The 16,767-nt window shown below is 41.2% G+C and overlaps 1 protein-coding gene across 2 annotated transcripts; it reads right to left on the reverse strand.

The window, feature by feature from the left end:
- Positions 1–582: 582 nt before the first annotated feature.
- On the reverse strand, positions 583–16,116 carry LOC149838549 (NAC domain-containing protein 71-like). Of its 2 annotated transcripts, XR_016431973.1 has the most exons (3): positions 15,530–16,110; positions 1,084–1,882; positions 583–952 (listed from the first exon to the last, which is right to left on the reverse strand). XR_016431973.1 is itself a non-coding variant. In XM_090006660.1 (2 exons), exons 1-2 carry the CDS (start codon positions 15,986–15,988, stop codon positions 1,415–1,417), a joined length of 927 nt encoding a protein of 308 aa, XP_089862786.1. In that variant the 5' UTR covers positions 15,989–16,116; the 3' UTR covers positions 583–1,414. The 2 variants fall into 2 exon arrangements, 1 of the variants encoding a protein (XP_089862786.1); XM_090006660.1 differs by having other exon boundaries at positions 583–1,882; positions 15,530–16,116.
- Between the last annotated feature and the right edge of the window lie 651 nt (positions 16,117–16,767).

Here is a 16,767-nt window from a genome sequence, read left to right on the forward strand (position 1 = left end):
AGAGAGTGGCTAAGCTTCAGCTTGTGCAAAGGATGACACCCTGCCTAGCGGCCTAAGTCCTATCTCACTACGCCAAACCCCTTTGGGGCTTCTTTTTCGATCAGTTGGAAACAAAAAGCGAAAGACCAGTGCCAACAAAGGATGTAAATAACCAACTTATCTTCCAACATCCGCACAAGAAAATAAAAAAATACAAGAACCTTGGATGGTTAGTCGATCAACCAGTAAACAAATAGCTGTATTTTCTTGAGTTGACCGTGTAAGAATACTTCTAAACGCAAAAAAAGTATTTTATAAAAATTATCTCATTTCCGCGTTTTTTTTTTCATTATGTTTTCCGGCATGCTCTTGTCTGTGGTCAGTTACTTTTCATATCTGGCATGTAGTCGGTATTTGAAGATGGTTAAGGAGAAAAGAGAAGCAGATTAAGGATCTCCCTTCAGTTGAAGGCCAAACATTTACTCATGCCTATAGAATTAAAGGTGGAAGTGAAAAAAATAATCTGAAAAAAAATAAAAAAGGGGATTGACCCACAGGTTCTGTGCCACGTTAAGCATCATCTGAAACACAACAGTCACAACATAAGATTTTTTTTTCTTATGAAGATTCAGCAGACCAAATCGTTTATCATATGCAAGGAAGCTTTGTTCATAATAAACAGTGGAGAATTACTTGTTGTATATACAATAGATTAGGTAAAGGCTGAGAAGTAAAAAAAATAAAAGTGGCAGAAAACAAACAAGGAAACGATAAGCCAATATTCCCGAGCATTGAACACGACAATCATGAAGTAACAAAGTTTCCAAGAAATTTCTGGCCGATCAAAGCGATCGACTTAGCATCATATCAGACCGAAACAAGCAATGAAAACATATGGAATCTGGTACTGCCTTGTCAGACATTTCCTTTGCAACCGGGCTTGATCTCCGTAGCTGCAGGGGGGAGAGAGAGCCTGTAGGAAACGAAGTGTAAGACAAGGAGAAGAGGAACCGTCTGCTTCAGATGCCGCATGATTGTGAAAGTTGTAAATACAATGGGAAAAGAAAAGCATGATCGGCCGTGACTTCTAGTTCTGTGAATTACCTCTGCAAACTGAAACTGCAACCGTGGACGATGTCAACATCTTATCAACAACACTTTTTATTTTGTCCTCTCCATCATTGATTTTACGTTCACTTTTATCTTAAGCACAAGGCTGCCATCAAATCGCATGCATCAAAAGTTCAAAGCCAACCTAAAAAGATTGTGATCTTGAATTTGCCGCAAAAAGATCACCAGCAGTTTTATTTGTCTTCCTATTTTTTGTTTGATCTTCCATTCCGCTAATTTTTATCCTGAGCATAAGGCCCCCTTCAAATCTCAGTATCACACATCAAAGTCACCGATTGTCCATGCACCTTCTTGTTGGAGCACTTCACTGAGGAGAGGTAGGCTCTGAGATTGGAGGAACCAAATCATTTAATTCTATGAAGTCCCCCTCTAGAATTGCAGGTGGCAGTTCATCACTTGCATGATCAAGAGTGCTAAAGCCTTGATCTCCGGTATCAACAGCTAACTGCAAGAGAGAAGAGAGTGCTTTTACCGTTTCATGATGCAAAGATACATCTGAGGGCTGTAGAACAAGACGTTCCAACTCATCTTCTTTATCTAACATTTCCATCAGAAACTTCTGGAGTTCATCATCCTCTGAAACCGTCTCTTCTTGAACATCAATTTCCCCAATAGAAGAGACTGCAGTTTCATCATCCTGTTCAGTAGTGACATCATAACAGGAGCTGCATGTTCCAGCAAGATCATTTTTGGCACCAGACTGTCCATCATTTTCCAGTCTCTGTCTTCCAACATGGGGTTTTAGGTACACTCGGCAGATAGCAAAAGAATCCTGAAATTTTGTAATAAAGAAAAATCTGAGAAGGAAGCATTGTGTGATTGGCAGCTCCAGAAGAACAAAAATTAGAAACGTTAACATAAAGATCACAAACAAAGAACAAGCTGGAAAGCGTCTCTTGGATAGTGAAAAAGAAAATGTGAATCTAGAAATTATTCATCCCCTGATGAAAATAGTAAAAGCTGACTTGATGAAATGTTGGTTAGTGACAATTAACAAGGCACAGGCACTAGTGTGTTAGGAGTTTCTACTTTGAACTAGAACCAGATCGACAACCAATAACAAATCATCAGGTCACAACATCCAGTTGACCAGTAGAGAAGTTTTTACACCAGTGGGAGTGTGGAACTATTATCAAATAAGGATAGTTTAAATGCTGCTGCATCTTACCAGACATCCAGGAAGCCTAGCCAGTTCTGCCAACATGGACACATTGAGCACATGACATCCCAGAGTTGGTACTCGAGGAAGAACTTTTAGAAAGATTAAAAAAAAACAGAAAATATTAAATTAACCACAGTAAGCAAGATATGACAATATAATTTTGAGAAACGGGTGCAGAATGATAGTGATTACATTGTTGTCCAGTCATCATCAGAAGATAAGATGCAGGTTCTGCATACAAATCCATGTCTCCCATGGGCAATATCTGCAATATCTCATGGTTTTATCAATCTTCCCCTTCACTCTAGCATCCCACAAAATTGAATGTGTCTTGGATCCATAGTTGAGTTAACGAACCAAAAATATGTAGACCACCAAATTATTTATATATATTTTTTATTGCAATATTTTAGCAAATGTTATAAAAAAATGCAACTGATTCATACTCTTAGCAAGGACATAAGCACACATGCACCGCCCGCTCAGGCACATGCATACACACAGATTCATACACAGGATAAAAAATTAATGAGCTATAAATTTATCAGAAAAAATATAGTCTTTCAATGTAAACGTATACTACTAAAACTGTCCATATTGATGAGATGAGATGAGCTTCACTAAATTTTAACTAATTCAGATCATATTTGAGATATTAAATAATTGTTCTTATACAAAGTTCAACTAATACAACAACAATCTGCAATTTGGGTGCATGTTTCCACAAGTATAAACTATAAAGCATTAGCTCTAACATAAACAATGACATTGACTTAATTATATAGATTAGTGCTACCTCATAAAATCATCATGGTTACATAAAATCAATGTTTGATACAACTTCCAGCGAATAACAAGAACATGTTCTGACTCTACATCAAAATATTTCAACTGATGCACATAAGATCTTGACAGATATAAATACATGTCCAAAACACAAATAAAAAATGTTCACAAAGAATGCTACTATAATTGTGCTTCAAAGTACACCTCACGGTAATTATATGGTAATATTGCCTACTTACAGTTTAATCAGCACATTTACATGTACTTAGAAGTTGATGCCCCTACAAAGTTCACGAATATGGGGTCTGACATTGAAGGTGAACATATTACCACAAAAGAATTTTCCGTGAAGCTGGCAGACAAATCCTAGAAACTCTTGATATTGTGAAGGAAGATTTCCAGAGTAAAAAAAAATGGAAAAAATAGTACTATTTAAGAAAATATTCCATTCCAAGCATATGTAATAGTTTCTGCACCTTTGACTAAGTCTCCTGGATCATCATAATTCTGGTTAACTATACATGAAGAAACTATGAATACCCATAAGCTGACATGATATTCTTCAAACCTTCATGGCTTGGATGGATGTTTATTCAGTGGCAGGTATTGATCCACAGAGTATGTGGGCAGTGCCCACCCTGACCCAGTGTGGGCACTCATGCCCGATGCCCTGACCCAAAGGGAGCCACGACCTTTGGGCTCCCCCCATACCCAAACTGTGCTCTCTCTCTCTCTGGCCCTCTTTCGCAGTCTGGCCCTCCCCGCGACCCCACAGCCACCACAGGTCGACAGGCCCCTCTCTATCTATATATCTGTTAAAATATATGGCCCATCTGTCGTTCAACGCTACCGACGGGCTGCAGTGGACCTCCGGCAGCCTCTTCCTTCCTCTTTTACATGCACAAATACACCCCTGGTGGCCGGCCATTGGGTTTCTCTTCTTCGTCTTTTTGTCTTTTTTTTTTCAAATCACAAATGAGTGATTGATAAGTTTTGATCTATGTCACATAGGTGCGAGTGCGGGTGCGGTACTTTAAAAAAATTTGGGTGCGGGAGGGTATATATATATATATATAGGGTGCGGGAGGGTATATATATATTTTAACAGTTAACAGCAGTAACACTAATTTTTAACAGTAACTTTTTTTAAAGTACAGATTTGGACATTTATGACCCTGGGTACGTTGACCGCACCCAGGGTCGGCTTGACTGAACCGGGTGCCACACCCGAGTCATGTCACATCGCGTCGGGTGCGGCACCCTGCCGGCCGAATCCCTGTGACATAGGTTTTCATTTTAGGGGTTATATATATATATATATATATATATATATATATATATATATATATATATATATATATATATATATATATATTGCAATAAGCATAATGCATGATGTTCCTTAGGATTTAGGTTATTGATTTAGTTTATTTTTTAAATAGCATGAATGTTTAGGGTTTAGGGTTTTTGTGTTTTTTAATTAACATTAGGCATGTAATGAATGCTTGATTTTCATTAGAATATTAAGGGAATTTTAATTAGCATTTAGAATTTAGGGTATTGATTTGGATTTTTGCAAATAATGTGAATGTTAAATTCTATGTCACATAGGTGCGGGTGAGGGTGCGGGCGCGGGTGCGGATGCGGTGATGCAGCACTTTAAAAAGACTTGGGTGCGGGGAATATATATATATATATATATATATATATATATATATATATATATATATATATATATATATATATATATATATATATATAATTTTTAACAGTTTTAAGTTAACACTATGTGTATTTGTGTGCATTTATGTATTTAAATATATAATATAGATAAAAAATGGACTTGATTAAGGTACACTGAATCTACTTTTGGATAGAAAAGGACCTCGGTGTGGTTGACTTCACCTAACACAAAGGAAACTGCGTCCAAGTGTCACACCCGCCTGGGTGCGGGTGCAACACGGGTGGGGTGCCCTGTTAGAAGAGTCCGTGTCACATAGGTTAAATTAGGATTTAGGGTTTTATTGTGCGTTCTTTTTCTTTTGAATTACCATTAAGCATGATTCTATTAATGAATGTTTGATTTTAGTTATCACTTATCAAACCCCTAAATCTTTGATTTTATATTAGGATTTAAGTTTTTTTATTTTAATTTTTTAAAAGACATGAATATTTAATTAGGTATTTTTTGTGTTTTTTCCTCATCAACATTAAACATGATTCCATAAATTCACGCTTGATTTTAGTTAGAATTTTAGGGGTTTTATTTATTTTTTAATTAGTATGTCTATGAGTGATGTTTGTTAGGATTTAGGAATTTGATTTGTTTTCTTTAATGACATAAATGTTGAGATATGGTTTTAGGTTTTTTTGTGTTTTTTTTAATTACTATTAGGCATGAATTCATGAATAATGAAAATGATTTTAGTTAGAATATTAGGCTTTCTTTATCAATTAACATAAATGCATAATTTATGATATTTGTAGGAAATAGGGTTTTCATTTAGTTTTAAATTTTTTTTCAATTAGCATAATGTATTATTAGGGTTTAGGCTTTTTATTTAGTTGTTTTCTAAAATAGCATGAAGGTTTAATTAGGGTTTTAGGGTTTTGTGTGTGTTAATTTTTAATTAGCATTAGGCATGAATAATGAATGACTGATCTTTTTGTTAGAATATTAGGGGTTTTATTTGTTTTTTTAATTAGCATAAATATGTGATTTCTTTTAGGATTTTGGGTATTGATTTGGATTTTTCAAATAACATGAATATATAATGAAGGTTTTAGGGTTTTTTGTCTGCTCTTTTCTTTTTAATTATCATTAAGTGTGATTCCATTATTACATGCTTGATTTTGGTAATCAATCCCCTAAGTCTTTGATTTTTGTTAGGATTTATGTCTTTTACAAGTGATTTATGTTTTGTTAGAATATTAGGGGTTTTATTTGTTCTTTTTTAATTAGCATAAAATATGTGATTTCTATTAGGATTTTGGGCATTGATTTGGATTTTTCAAATAACATGAATATATAATGAAGGTTTTGGGTTTTTTTGTCTGCTATTTACTTTTTAATTATCATTAAGCGTGATTCCATTATTAAATGTTTGATTTTGGTTATCAAACTCCTAAATCTTTGATTTTTGTTAGGATTTATGTTTTTTATTTTGGTTTTTCAAATGGCATAGATATCTAATTAGGGTTTTTTTTCAATTAGCATATCTATAATGTAATGATTGTTAGGATTTAAGGTTTTTATTTGGTTTTTTTAGAATAACGAAAATGTTTAGTTTATAGTTTTAAGGTGTGTGTGTAATTACCATTAGGCATGAATATGTGATTTGATTTTGGTTAGAATGTTAAGGGTTTTATATTAATCAATCATAAATGCATAATTTATAATGTTTGCAGGGATTAGGGTTTTTTTAATGACATAAATGTTTAGTTTAGAGTTTTAAGATTTTTGTGTTTTTTCCTAATTACCATTAGATATAAATCCATGAATATTGTGTGATTTGATTTCAGTTAGAAATTAGGGTTTTTTCTAGCAACTAGCATAAATGAATCATTTATGATATTTATATAAAATAGGGGTTTGTTTTGGTTTTTTGAAACATATTATTAGTAATTATTTTCTCTTTTTCACTTTGTATTTGTGCCTACCCTAGTTTAGGATCCCAACTCCACCATTGTGTTAATCCATCACCAAATAGTGCATAAGAAATAGATTAGTCTGCCTTTGAGTTCTTATTGATGAACTCTAAGTGAAATTGTCGGGACCCAAACTCAGGGAAGGCGGTCCAATGGATTTCGGTGAGCTAGGCATGAGGCACGACCATGGTTGTCAGTCGAGGAAGCGGGAGCGGGAAGCGGCAGCGGAAAGTGAGGCACTTTCAAAAATTTAGGAAGCGGGAAGCGTGGGACTACTTAGAAGCGAGTCACGAACCGTCTCGGAAGCGACCTAGGAAGCGAGGGGGAAGCAAAAAAAGAAGAAAAAACAAATAAAAAATAAAAAATAAAATAAAAAAAAGAGGGAAGCGTGGGGGAAACGTGCTTCCCATAAAAGGGAAGCGTGCTTCCCAAAAAAGGGAATGCTTCCCTACGCATTTCGGAAGCTTGACGTTTCATGCCTTTGAAATGCATATTGGGGAAGCACGCTTCCCCTACTATAGGGGCGCTTCCGGTAACTCTGGGCACGACTCAAGAGAGAGGCATGCACCATGTGAAGGAACGACGTGCAACGTTGAGAGAGAGAGAGAGATCACTCCTTGACGGTTGCACAAGGATGTGTGTGGTGGATGCGGGGTGGACGACAAGAGAGGGAGAAAAGGCATTCCCTCTGAGTCGACAATGAATGTGAAAAAGGAGGCAAGGGAGGAATACTTTCCCTCAGTGAATAAAAACGCAAACAAAAAACAAAGCTTAGAGAAATCTCTAAATAAACTTCAATGCCAAAAGATTTAAGCTATATGCCCATTTATAAAATACAAAAAGGCAAACAGGGTAAAAATATAAGCGCCCCAACCTAGAAGAGACTCTAGGTTGGACGTCCTCCAAAGTCCTATCTTAGGAGGCCTTCTCTCTATCTTTCTGGTCCCAACCTGGAAGGGACTCCAAGTTAGGCGGGTTTTTTGGTACCACGTGGATCGGTTCCTAGAAGACGCCTTTAGGTCTAGTCAGACTCTGGGGTAGTCTGTAACAATCCACTCCTCTCAAACTCACCTTGTCCTCAAGGAGAAAATTCTGGATACTGTGCTATTAGCCACTCCTCTTCCTAGGTCGCCTCGCCTACCCCGCTTTCGGTCCACTTAACCAACACCTCCGTGACCACGCGACCATCCTTTCTCAATTTTTTTCCTAAGTACCCTATAGGGCTGCAGCGAAGTATCTCCCAAATCGAGCAGGGTCGGGCGCCCCTTTGGTAGCACCCCTCTATAAAGGTTTAAAGATTGAAATATTGAACACAGGGTGCACCTGGGCTCCTGGGGAAGGTCTAAGTGATTCCCATCTCTTCTCGAGAAACAAGTGGGATATTTCTTTGCAAAATTGTGCTCAATTTCATGTGTAGCAATTCCACCAAGATCTCTTCGTTAGTTGGGGGAAGAATCATCACGAATCGGATTTTTTGAGGAATGTATCGAGAGAGAATTTGATAAGCCACTGACCTAAGCTTCTCCAAGATGAGAAAAGACCCATAAAAGTTGGGTGCCAACTTGTGCTGATGTACTCGACGAACCGTGCTTTGTCGGTGAGATGGTAATTTGTGGAGCACAAGGTCACCCACATAGAACTGTCACAGGTAATGCTTTTGGTCGTACACACACTTTATCCTCTCCTGAGCTACAACCATGTTCCATTGTAGTAACCACACAGGAGGTGTTCTCTCTCCAATAAGGATGCTTCTATTGCGATTGTTGGTGCAACTCTACCCACATACTCGGCTATAGTCAGAGGAGACTACCCATACACAACATGAAACGGGGTCGCGTGTATGGTGGAGTGGTAGGACATGTTATAGGACCACTTGACCCATGGGAGGAGTCTCACCCATGCCTTGGGTCTGTCACCCACGAAGGCATGAAAGATAGTTTTGTAAGCACCGATTCAGCACCTCGGTCTGGCCGTCCGTCAAGGGATAATAAGTAGTATTCATGGCCGGCTTTGTCTCCTACAACCGAAAGAACTCCACCAAAAAAGTAGTCCCTATCGCTGACGAAGGTACAAGGCATCCCGTGCAGGCAAAACACCTTGCGTAAAAACAACCCGACGATGTACTTGCTATTGTACGGGTGAGCCGCGACTAAGAAAGTGACTATACTAGGATAGATGGTCTACCACCACCATGACACTGAACTTCCCCTGTATGGAGGGAAATCCGTCGACTATGTTACATAGGTGCGGGTGCGGGTGCGGCGATTCGGCACTTTAAAAAATCATGGGTGCGAGGGTGCAGGGAGGGTATATATATAATTTTTAACTGTTTTAAGTTAACACTTGGTGTATGTGTGTGTATTTATATATTTATATACATAATATACATATAACTAGACAAGGTTAGGGTTAACCGAATCTACTTTTGGACAAAAATGGACCTCAATGTGGTTGACTTCACTTGACACAAAGGACGTCGTGTTCAAGTGTTGCACCCGTATGGATGCGGGTGCGACGCGGGTGCGATGCCCTGTTAGAAGAGTTTGTGTTACATAGCTCGTCGATAAAGTCCATCGATATGCCCTCCCAAACACGGTCTGATACAGGTAAGGGTTGTAACAACCCTGCAGGAGAGGTTGCCTCATACTTGACCCTCTTGCATACGTCACAATCCCTACGACCGATCAAACCTGCTTCTTCATCCCCTTTCATGCAATCTCTCTGCTCAATCTCTGGTAAGTAAAATGGACTCCCACATGTCATGTTGTAGTGGCGTGGTACTGGTCCATGAGGAGGGATCCAAGAATGACCACTATCTACCCATGATGCATCAACAAATTCTCCCAAATTTCAAACCCGAGAGCCTCCCCTCTTTGAATCTGCGCTCAGACCAAGGAGAGGAAGTCATGCAACACATATTATCGTTGGAGGTCGTCCAAGAACAAGAACGTGATTGCGGGCATACGAAGGCACGTCAATCTGTCCTCGTGTCCCCACCGTGAGAGGGTGTCTGCCAACTGGTTGCTAGCGCCCTTGCGGTATTGGATCTCAAAGTCATACTCGAAGAGATTCAAGATCCACTTTTGTTGGGTGGGTGTGCTCACTCGTTGATGGTTTGTCCTGACCACAAAATATCGGCCAATCAAGCACGATCGCCATTTATCCACGACGAGGATGATGGTCACAAATTCCTTCTTGTACGTGGACACATCTTGCTTTCCCTACAATGACCCTGCTGAAATAGGCTAAGGGGTGCTTTTCCTACGTGAGCACAACCCCTACCCCTAGCTCGAACGTGTCGGTCTCAACCACGAAGGTCTGCGTGAAATCCGATAGGGCAAACATGAGCTCACGAGTCATGGCTTCCTTTAGGGAGTCGAAGGTCGTGGTAACCTCAGGGCTTCAGCCAAAGGCACCATTCTTCAGTGGGATGGGCGATCTGAGCATACCCGTGAACGAACTTGCGTAGAATCTGATAAAGCCAAGGAATCCCCACAGTCCCTTGAGAGACTGGAGTACTGACCAGCTCTACATCGCCTCGACTTTCTCGAGGTCGATCTTCATACCCTAATCTGAGATAACGTGTCCTAAGTAGTGGACACGCGCCTGACCAAAACAACATTTAGTCCACTTAGCATACAATCAATACTCAACGAGGGTCTCCAGGGCAATCCGCAGATGGCGCATATAGATCAAGATGTCGTCGAAGAAGACCAATATGAATCGTCGAAGGTAAGGCCAAAAAATGTCATACATAAGGCCTTGAAACATTGTTGGAGTGTTGGTGAGACCAAAAGGCATCACCAGAAACTCGTAGTGGTCGTCATGCGTCTAGAACGTAGTCTTTAGAACATCCTCCAGGGCCATGAGGATCTGGTAGTAGCTACATCTGAGATCCAGCTTCAAAAAGTAGTGTGCCTTGTGAAGTTCGTCTAGCAACTCATTGATCACCGAGATCGGGTAGTTGTCCTTAACCGTAATCTATGTCACACGGACTCGGCTAGGGAGGCGCCGCACCCGAGTCGACACGCCCCGACACGGGTGCGGCTTCGGACTCGACCTGGACTCGATCAACGTCGAGTCGAATGTGGTCAACGAGTCCTGAGGCCGAGTCCGTCCATATTTTGAACTCGATCAACTTTGACTGAGTCCAAAAATGTTCATTTTTAGGACAAAAAACAAAAAAAAACATTTTTTATATATCATTTTTTTAAATATATAACAAGACTGTGCAATACAGTTACACAGTCACAGACTATGCAACTGCAACTACACAGACACTGCATTGCACAGTCTGTGACTGTGCACAGTCACAGACTGCATAGAACAGTTTGTGCAACTGTTAACATAAAAAGTTTAAACATTTGAATGTCAAAACTGAACAAATCACAAAGATGTGAATGCTATAGTAGAGGGGTCATTTCAAAAATTGAACCAGTACAGATTATGAACCATTTCACAAGGTCATAGTTTCAAGTTTTTTTCCCTTTAACCATGGCCCATAGATGTGTTTACCTTAATTTTAATTGTTTACTAGAATTATTGTTATATATATATATAGTTGAGTCCCCGTGTCCAATTTTTTTGAAATTGCGCAGCACCTGTGTCGCACCCACACCCATGTGACAGACCGTAATCTAATTAAGGGCTCGATAATCGATACAAAACCGCCAAGATCCGTCCTTCACCAACAGAACTGAAGAAGAGTACACACTATTGTTGGCCTATATAATCCCATATGCAAGCATCTCTTTCACCAATCGCTCAATATCCACTTTTTTAGCATGTGCATATTGGTAGGGTTCTATATTAGCCAGCTTGGTCCCAAGCTCAATAGGGATCACATGGTCATGAGACAAAGAGGGCGAAAGGCCTTTAGGCTCGCCAAACACTGTGCTAAACTCGTGGAGTAAGTTCTCCAAATCAATGCAGGTCGCATCTAGGGTCGTGGGTACCCCCTCTACCTCCATAATAAGGAACCTATGTGACACCCTCTCGAACCACCCTGGCAAGTTGTTTGGACTCAGCCATAGAGGAAGGTGATCAGGGAGGAGTTCGTATCTCCACCCGATGTCTATCATTCTCAAACTCCATGACCATGACCTTGAAGCTCCACTAGATAGAATCCAAGGACTGGAGCCACTACATCCCTAGTACCACTTATGCACCCTTGATGGCAGGACGTAAATGTTCATGGTCAGGATCGTTCCTTGGATCTCCAACTGAACTCCAGGGCAAAGGGCGATGCATCTGAGTTTACTATCGTCCCCAACCACCACCTTGAAGGGATGTTTGGGTATAGTCGCACACTTAACACTTTTGGTTATAGGGACACACACAAAATTGTGTGAAACAAGTGTCTATCAGCACAAAAATAGACAATTGGCTTATTCTACCTGGCGCCCTCATAGTCTGATGTACCACAACACCGGCTGGTGCATGGTATGAGATTTTTGAAACCTCCTCTAGAATGTCTTCTCCCGAGTCAAGCAACTCAACATCACTGGGAGCTCCATCCTCGACCTCACCATTACATAGGTACAAATTCAGGACCTTCCACTTATGGTCCCTTGTCCATATCTCGTAACAGTGATAACATAGGCCTTTCTTGCAGCGCACCTCCATGTGCTCACGAGAGAGCCGCTTCACCTGAACGTTGAGGCATGATTGCAACATTCACCCCGATTACGAAAGTTGATGTGTCCCAATCAGTAGCCAGTTTAGGAACAGACTCATGCAAGAGACGAGACAAGACGAAGATCTGTTGAGAATCGAATTCACTAGGGGCACGAATCTTATTGGATGTCCCACGGGTATAGATCCAATGTGAGCTCATCCTAGAGAGTTTCTTCTTGGCCATGCATGCCAATTCAAAATACTGCAACAGGGATATGGGTCTTCAGGCTTGAACCTCAATCTGCATATCTGACTTGAGACCCACAATAAATATCTCAATCAATGATTCCTGGGACCATCGAGTGACGATGTTACTCAACCTCTCAAACTCTACCTGGTAGTTGATGATGCTACCCTGCTGACAGATCTTTAACAACGTGACATGGTGATTGACATAGGCAGACGAATTGAAACATATTACCAGAGTTCTCAAAATGGCCTCCCACGAAGGCGTTTCCAATTGGGTTTTCAACCAATGATACCATCAGATGGCCTCCATATGGATCGAGGCGAAGGCAACCCAGTCCTCATCAGGGGTCTTTGTGATCCTAAGGTACTGCTTCACTAGAAACAACCAACTCATGGGGTCTGCTAGGGTAAATTTGGAGAACTCCAATCGAGGTTGGAGAGCCTGGTAGGGCCCGTTGGTGGAACCCGAGCCTTGGCCGCCCGAACTGGATTCTCTGAGTCGAACTGGAGAACGATAGTCCCTCCTACGATCTTGGATAGTTTCCAAAATCATGAGGACTCACTGAAATTGTTCATCCGCTTTCTCGTTGAGTACACTCACTTCCTCGTGAAGCCCAACAAGGTCCTGCATCAAGTGGGTGATTCGCATATCCACTTGGTCATTACGAGCCTGAAGCTTTGTACATAACTTCCCTATCATCTAATGTGCTTGCATCATGTCTCGGGTCTCCAGGATTACGAACGGGTCCAGGACAAAAAACGGTTTATGAAAATAGCTTCAAGAAGGGCTTGGGCCCTCACTGGAGAGACAAAACTAACGGGCGCTGACTTGGTCGTTGGAACAAAACCTAGGGGGATAGACAAACAATGAAACCGTGCAGGGGTAGAGGTACGGTAAACAACACTGATAGCACCGAGTGCACATGCAACCGGGTAGGCACAAAGCTCCTGCACACAAGGAAGAAACGTCCTAGAGCAACTGTCGAACAATTGGGTTGGTCATACCCTCGCAAAAGTGTCTTGGTTGCACTAGAATACAAATCTAGGCTCAGTGCGGGCTAGGAACAATTCGGCCACACATCTATAAAGTCGTCGGGGATTGTCGTCCAGCTCTTTGCTCAAAGAGGAATCGACTTGGAGGTCGAGGGTCACACTGAATCCTCCGGATTTGGGTTAGATCAGCGTTGGGTCTGATCTAAGTTACAAAAAAATCAAATCGGATACTACTGAATTAAATACAACCCAAAAAATAAGAAAAATGTCGATTCAAACCTGAACGGAAACCATGAAGGGCTTGGGCCCTTGCTGCGTTGTCTAAAGAAGGGACAGCTGATCGGTGTGGCTCCCGAGAACACCGCTCTGATACCACTGTCAGGACCCAAACTCACGGAGGTGAGTCCTGTGGATTCTGCAAGCTGGGTGTGAGGCACAACTCAAGAGAGAGGCACACAACACATGAATGAAGGGTGTGCAACATTGGGAGAGAGAGAGAGAGACGTCGCTCCTAAACGGCTGCACAAGGATGCGCGTGGTGGATGAGGGGTTGACGGCAAGGGAGGGAGAAAAGGTGTTCCCTTCGTGTCGATAATGAACATGGAAGAGGAGGCGACGCGACGGAGAAATACTTTCCCTTAGTGAATCAAGAAGCAAACAAAAAATGAAGCTTAGAGTCAATGCCAAAAGACTTAAGCAATACACCTATTTATAGAATACAAAAGGGCAAACAGGGTAAAAATACAAAGGCCGTCCTAGCCTAGATGGGACTCTAAGCTGGACGTCCTTCAGAGTTCTATCTTGGGAGGCCTGCTCTCCCGCTTTCCCACAGTCCCAGCCTAGAAGGGACTCTAGGTTGGGTGAGTCACCTTCCTTCTCACAGTCCCAGTCTGGAAGGGACTCAAGGCTGGGCGGATTTTCTGGAACCACGTGGATAGGTTCCAGGAGGACGCCTCTGGGTCGGGTCGGACCCTTGGGTTGTCCGTAACAGAAACCTACATCACCCTCCATGCCATGCTACCTGATCTATAAGCTGTCTATGCCATGATAGAACTTGCAACGTCTTCAGCTGGCAATACAATGAATGTACTTCTCATTAGTTACATAACTTGGTCACTTTAAGAAAAAAAGAAATTATTGGTCTGATATTTCAATAAAATCGACCACTGGAGAAACATGTTGCACACAAATCCAAAGAGTTTCATAATTACAATGAATTACAAGAAATTTACATAAGCATAACTTGTAATTTTTTTACCTATTAATATTTAGACTGTGAATGAGATATGTTATAACTAGGCAAAAAAATTAAGATCATGTCACAGTTTTATATGTTAAAATCCTAGTCACTTTATGCAAACTAGTAACAGTAATTCTTGTTGTTGTAGTTGTTGTCGTTAAGACAGCCTGCCTCAAAAAAGTTCCACATATGTACTCTTAATCTATAAAAGGTTATTGGCTTGAAGGGACGTTCTCTGATTGCTATACACCCCAAAACAATTTAAAGAGATAAAGAACAATGTAAGTCTTAGTTTACGCAATGTCTATACAGCTACTTTAACCAGGAAATGGACGGACACCAATATGACATCAAACATCCACAAAATTTGCTTCTCAGTGATATGCAGAGTGCAAACATAATGAAAAAAGAGACACTACCATCGCCCTTGTAATATTTTCAAATTTCAATTTCTAAATAGTGGTACAACCTATTACTTTTCTGAATAAAATCAACAAACAGAAACAGCAAGGGAAAACCAAAACAGAATTTTAACCATATCAACCACGAAAAGAAAGACAAAAGAAAGAAAGCACCTTAACCAAGCACAATACATATATCATTAACCAAAACCAGCCAATCAAAGATGACTCAACTAGCACATCTCCCAAACCCCTAAAAACAACAAAAACGTCTTCATCCACAAATAAACAGCTTCAACGCAACGAAACACAGTAAACCCCAACCTTATTCGCCTGAGACCGACCGCCACCATTGAAAAGCGCGTACTCATTCATCATCCACTCGGTGTCCTCGCAACACGGCGGCCTCCCCCGGTGAAAACACAGCGTCCGCTTCATTCCCACGACCCCTTCCCTCTTCGAAACAACAGGCATATCCCTGCCGAAGATCCTCCACACTCCGCTCTCCGTCCCCCGGCTCCTCCGCCCTCTGTCCACGTCCTTCCTCCCCCTGGCCGTGAAAAAGAACCACTGGTCGTTCCCGGCTGCGAGGCCGGCCATACCAGGCAGGTCGGCGGGATCGAAGCCATAGACATCAACCTCCCTAATCAATTCCAGAAGCAATCGCGAAGAGGAGGGCTTGGAGGGGCTGCACACCTTGCTCCTGAGGTAGCAGCAAACGAGCTCTTCCTCCGTCGGATGGAATCGAAAGCCGGGAGGAAGGATCCTCCTCAAGCCCTCCATGGATCAAGAGATCGAGATCCCTGGATGATACAGATCGGGAATTTCATGCCATCGCATCAAAAACCCTAACCCTAATTCCTCTCTTTCTCGCTTCCCACTCTCAATTCTCAACCCTGTGAAAGAAAACTAAGCATTCCTGTCGGTTTCTCGTATTTTATAAAGCCGCAAAGCCTTGACTTTGACTGTCGTCTAAGAGAAATTACGGGAATAGCCCCGGATTTTGTAGAATTCTCATTCAGGGAATTGGTACCCCTACATCTGGAGCTGGATTCGGATCCGAATCCTGATAGCCACGGATTGGTTTTTCCTTGCGAATTGGAATAATGGGTTATAGAATATGGATAGCAGAGCTCGAAAAAGGAAAACCTTAGGATAGATTGAAAAAGATATTAATTTTAAAAATATACAAAAATATAAAAACATTAAAAATAAAAAATAATATTCACAAAATAGGTGATATTCTGATAATATCGTTTTTTTAATAGGAGATGGATTGCCCTAGGACATTAACTTGTATTATATCCAGATTCATAAGTCATGCAACCCGGACCCGACCCATTTAAGAGTTTCACAAAGCCCAAGACACAGCAGGACGAGGTGGATTTGGTTTGTTGCCAGGGTTGAATTGAGTATGGAGGTCACTTCGGTAACATGAGTCATGAGGGCGTGTTGGAATCCCGGAACTCACCCGAGCAGGGACTGACAGGTCGTTGCCTGGGTGGCAGGGTGTCAACTGGTCGGGTTTACCCAGACCCAACGTGTACCAAACCCTACAGGGT

Source organism: Nuphar pumila, chromosome 5 (assembly GCF_984573655.1).
Source record: "Nuphar pumila chromosome 5, dmNupPumi1.hap1.1, whole genome shotgun sequence".
NCBI lineage: Eukaryota > Viridiplantae > Streptophyta > Magnoliopsida > Nymphaeales > Nymphaeaceae > Nuphar > Nuphar pumila.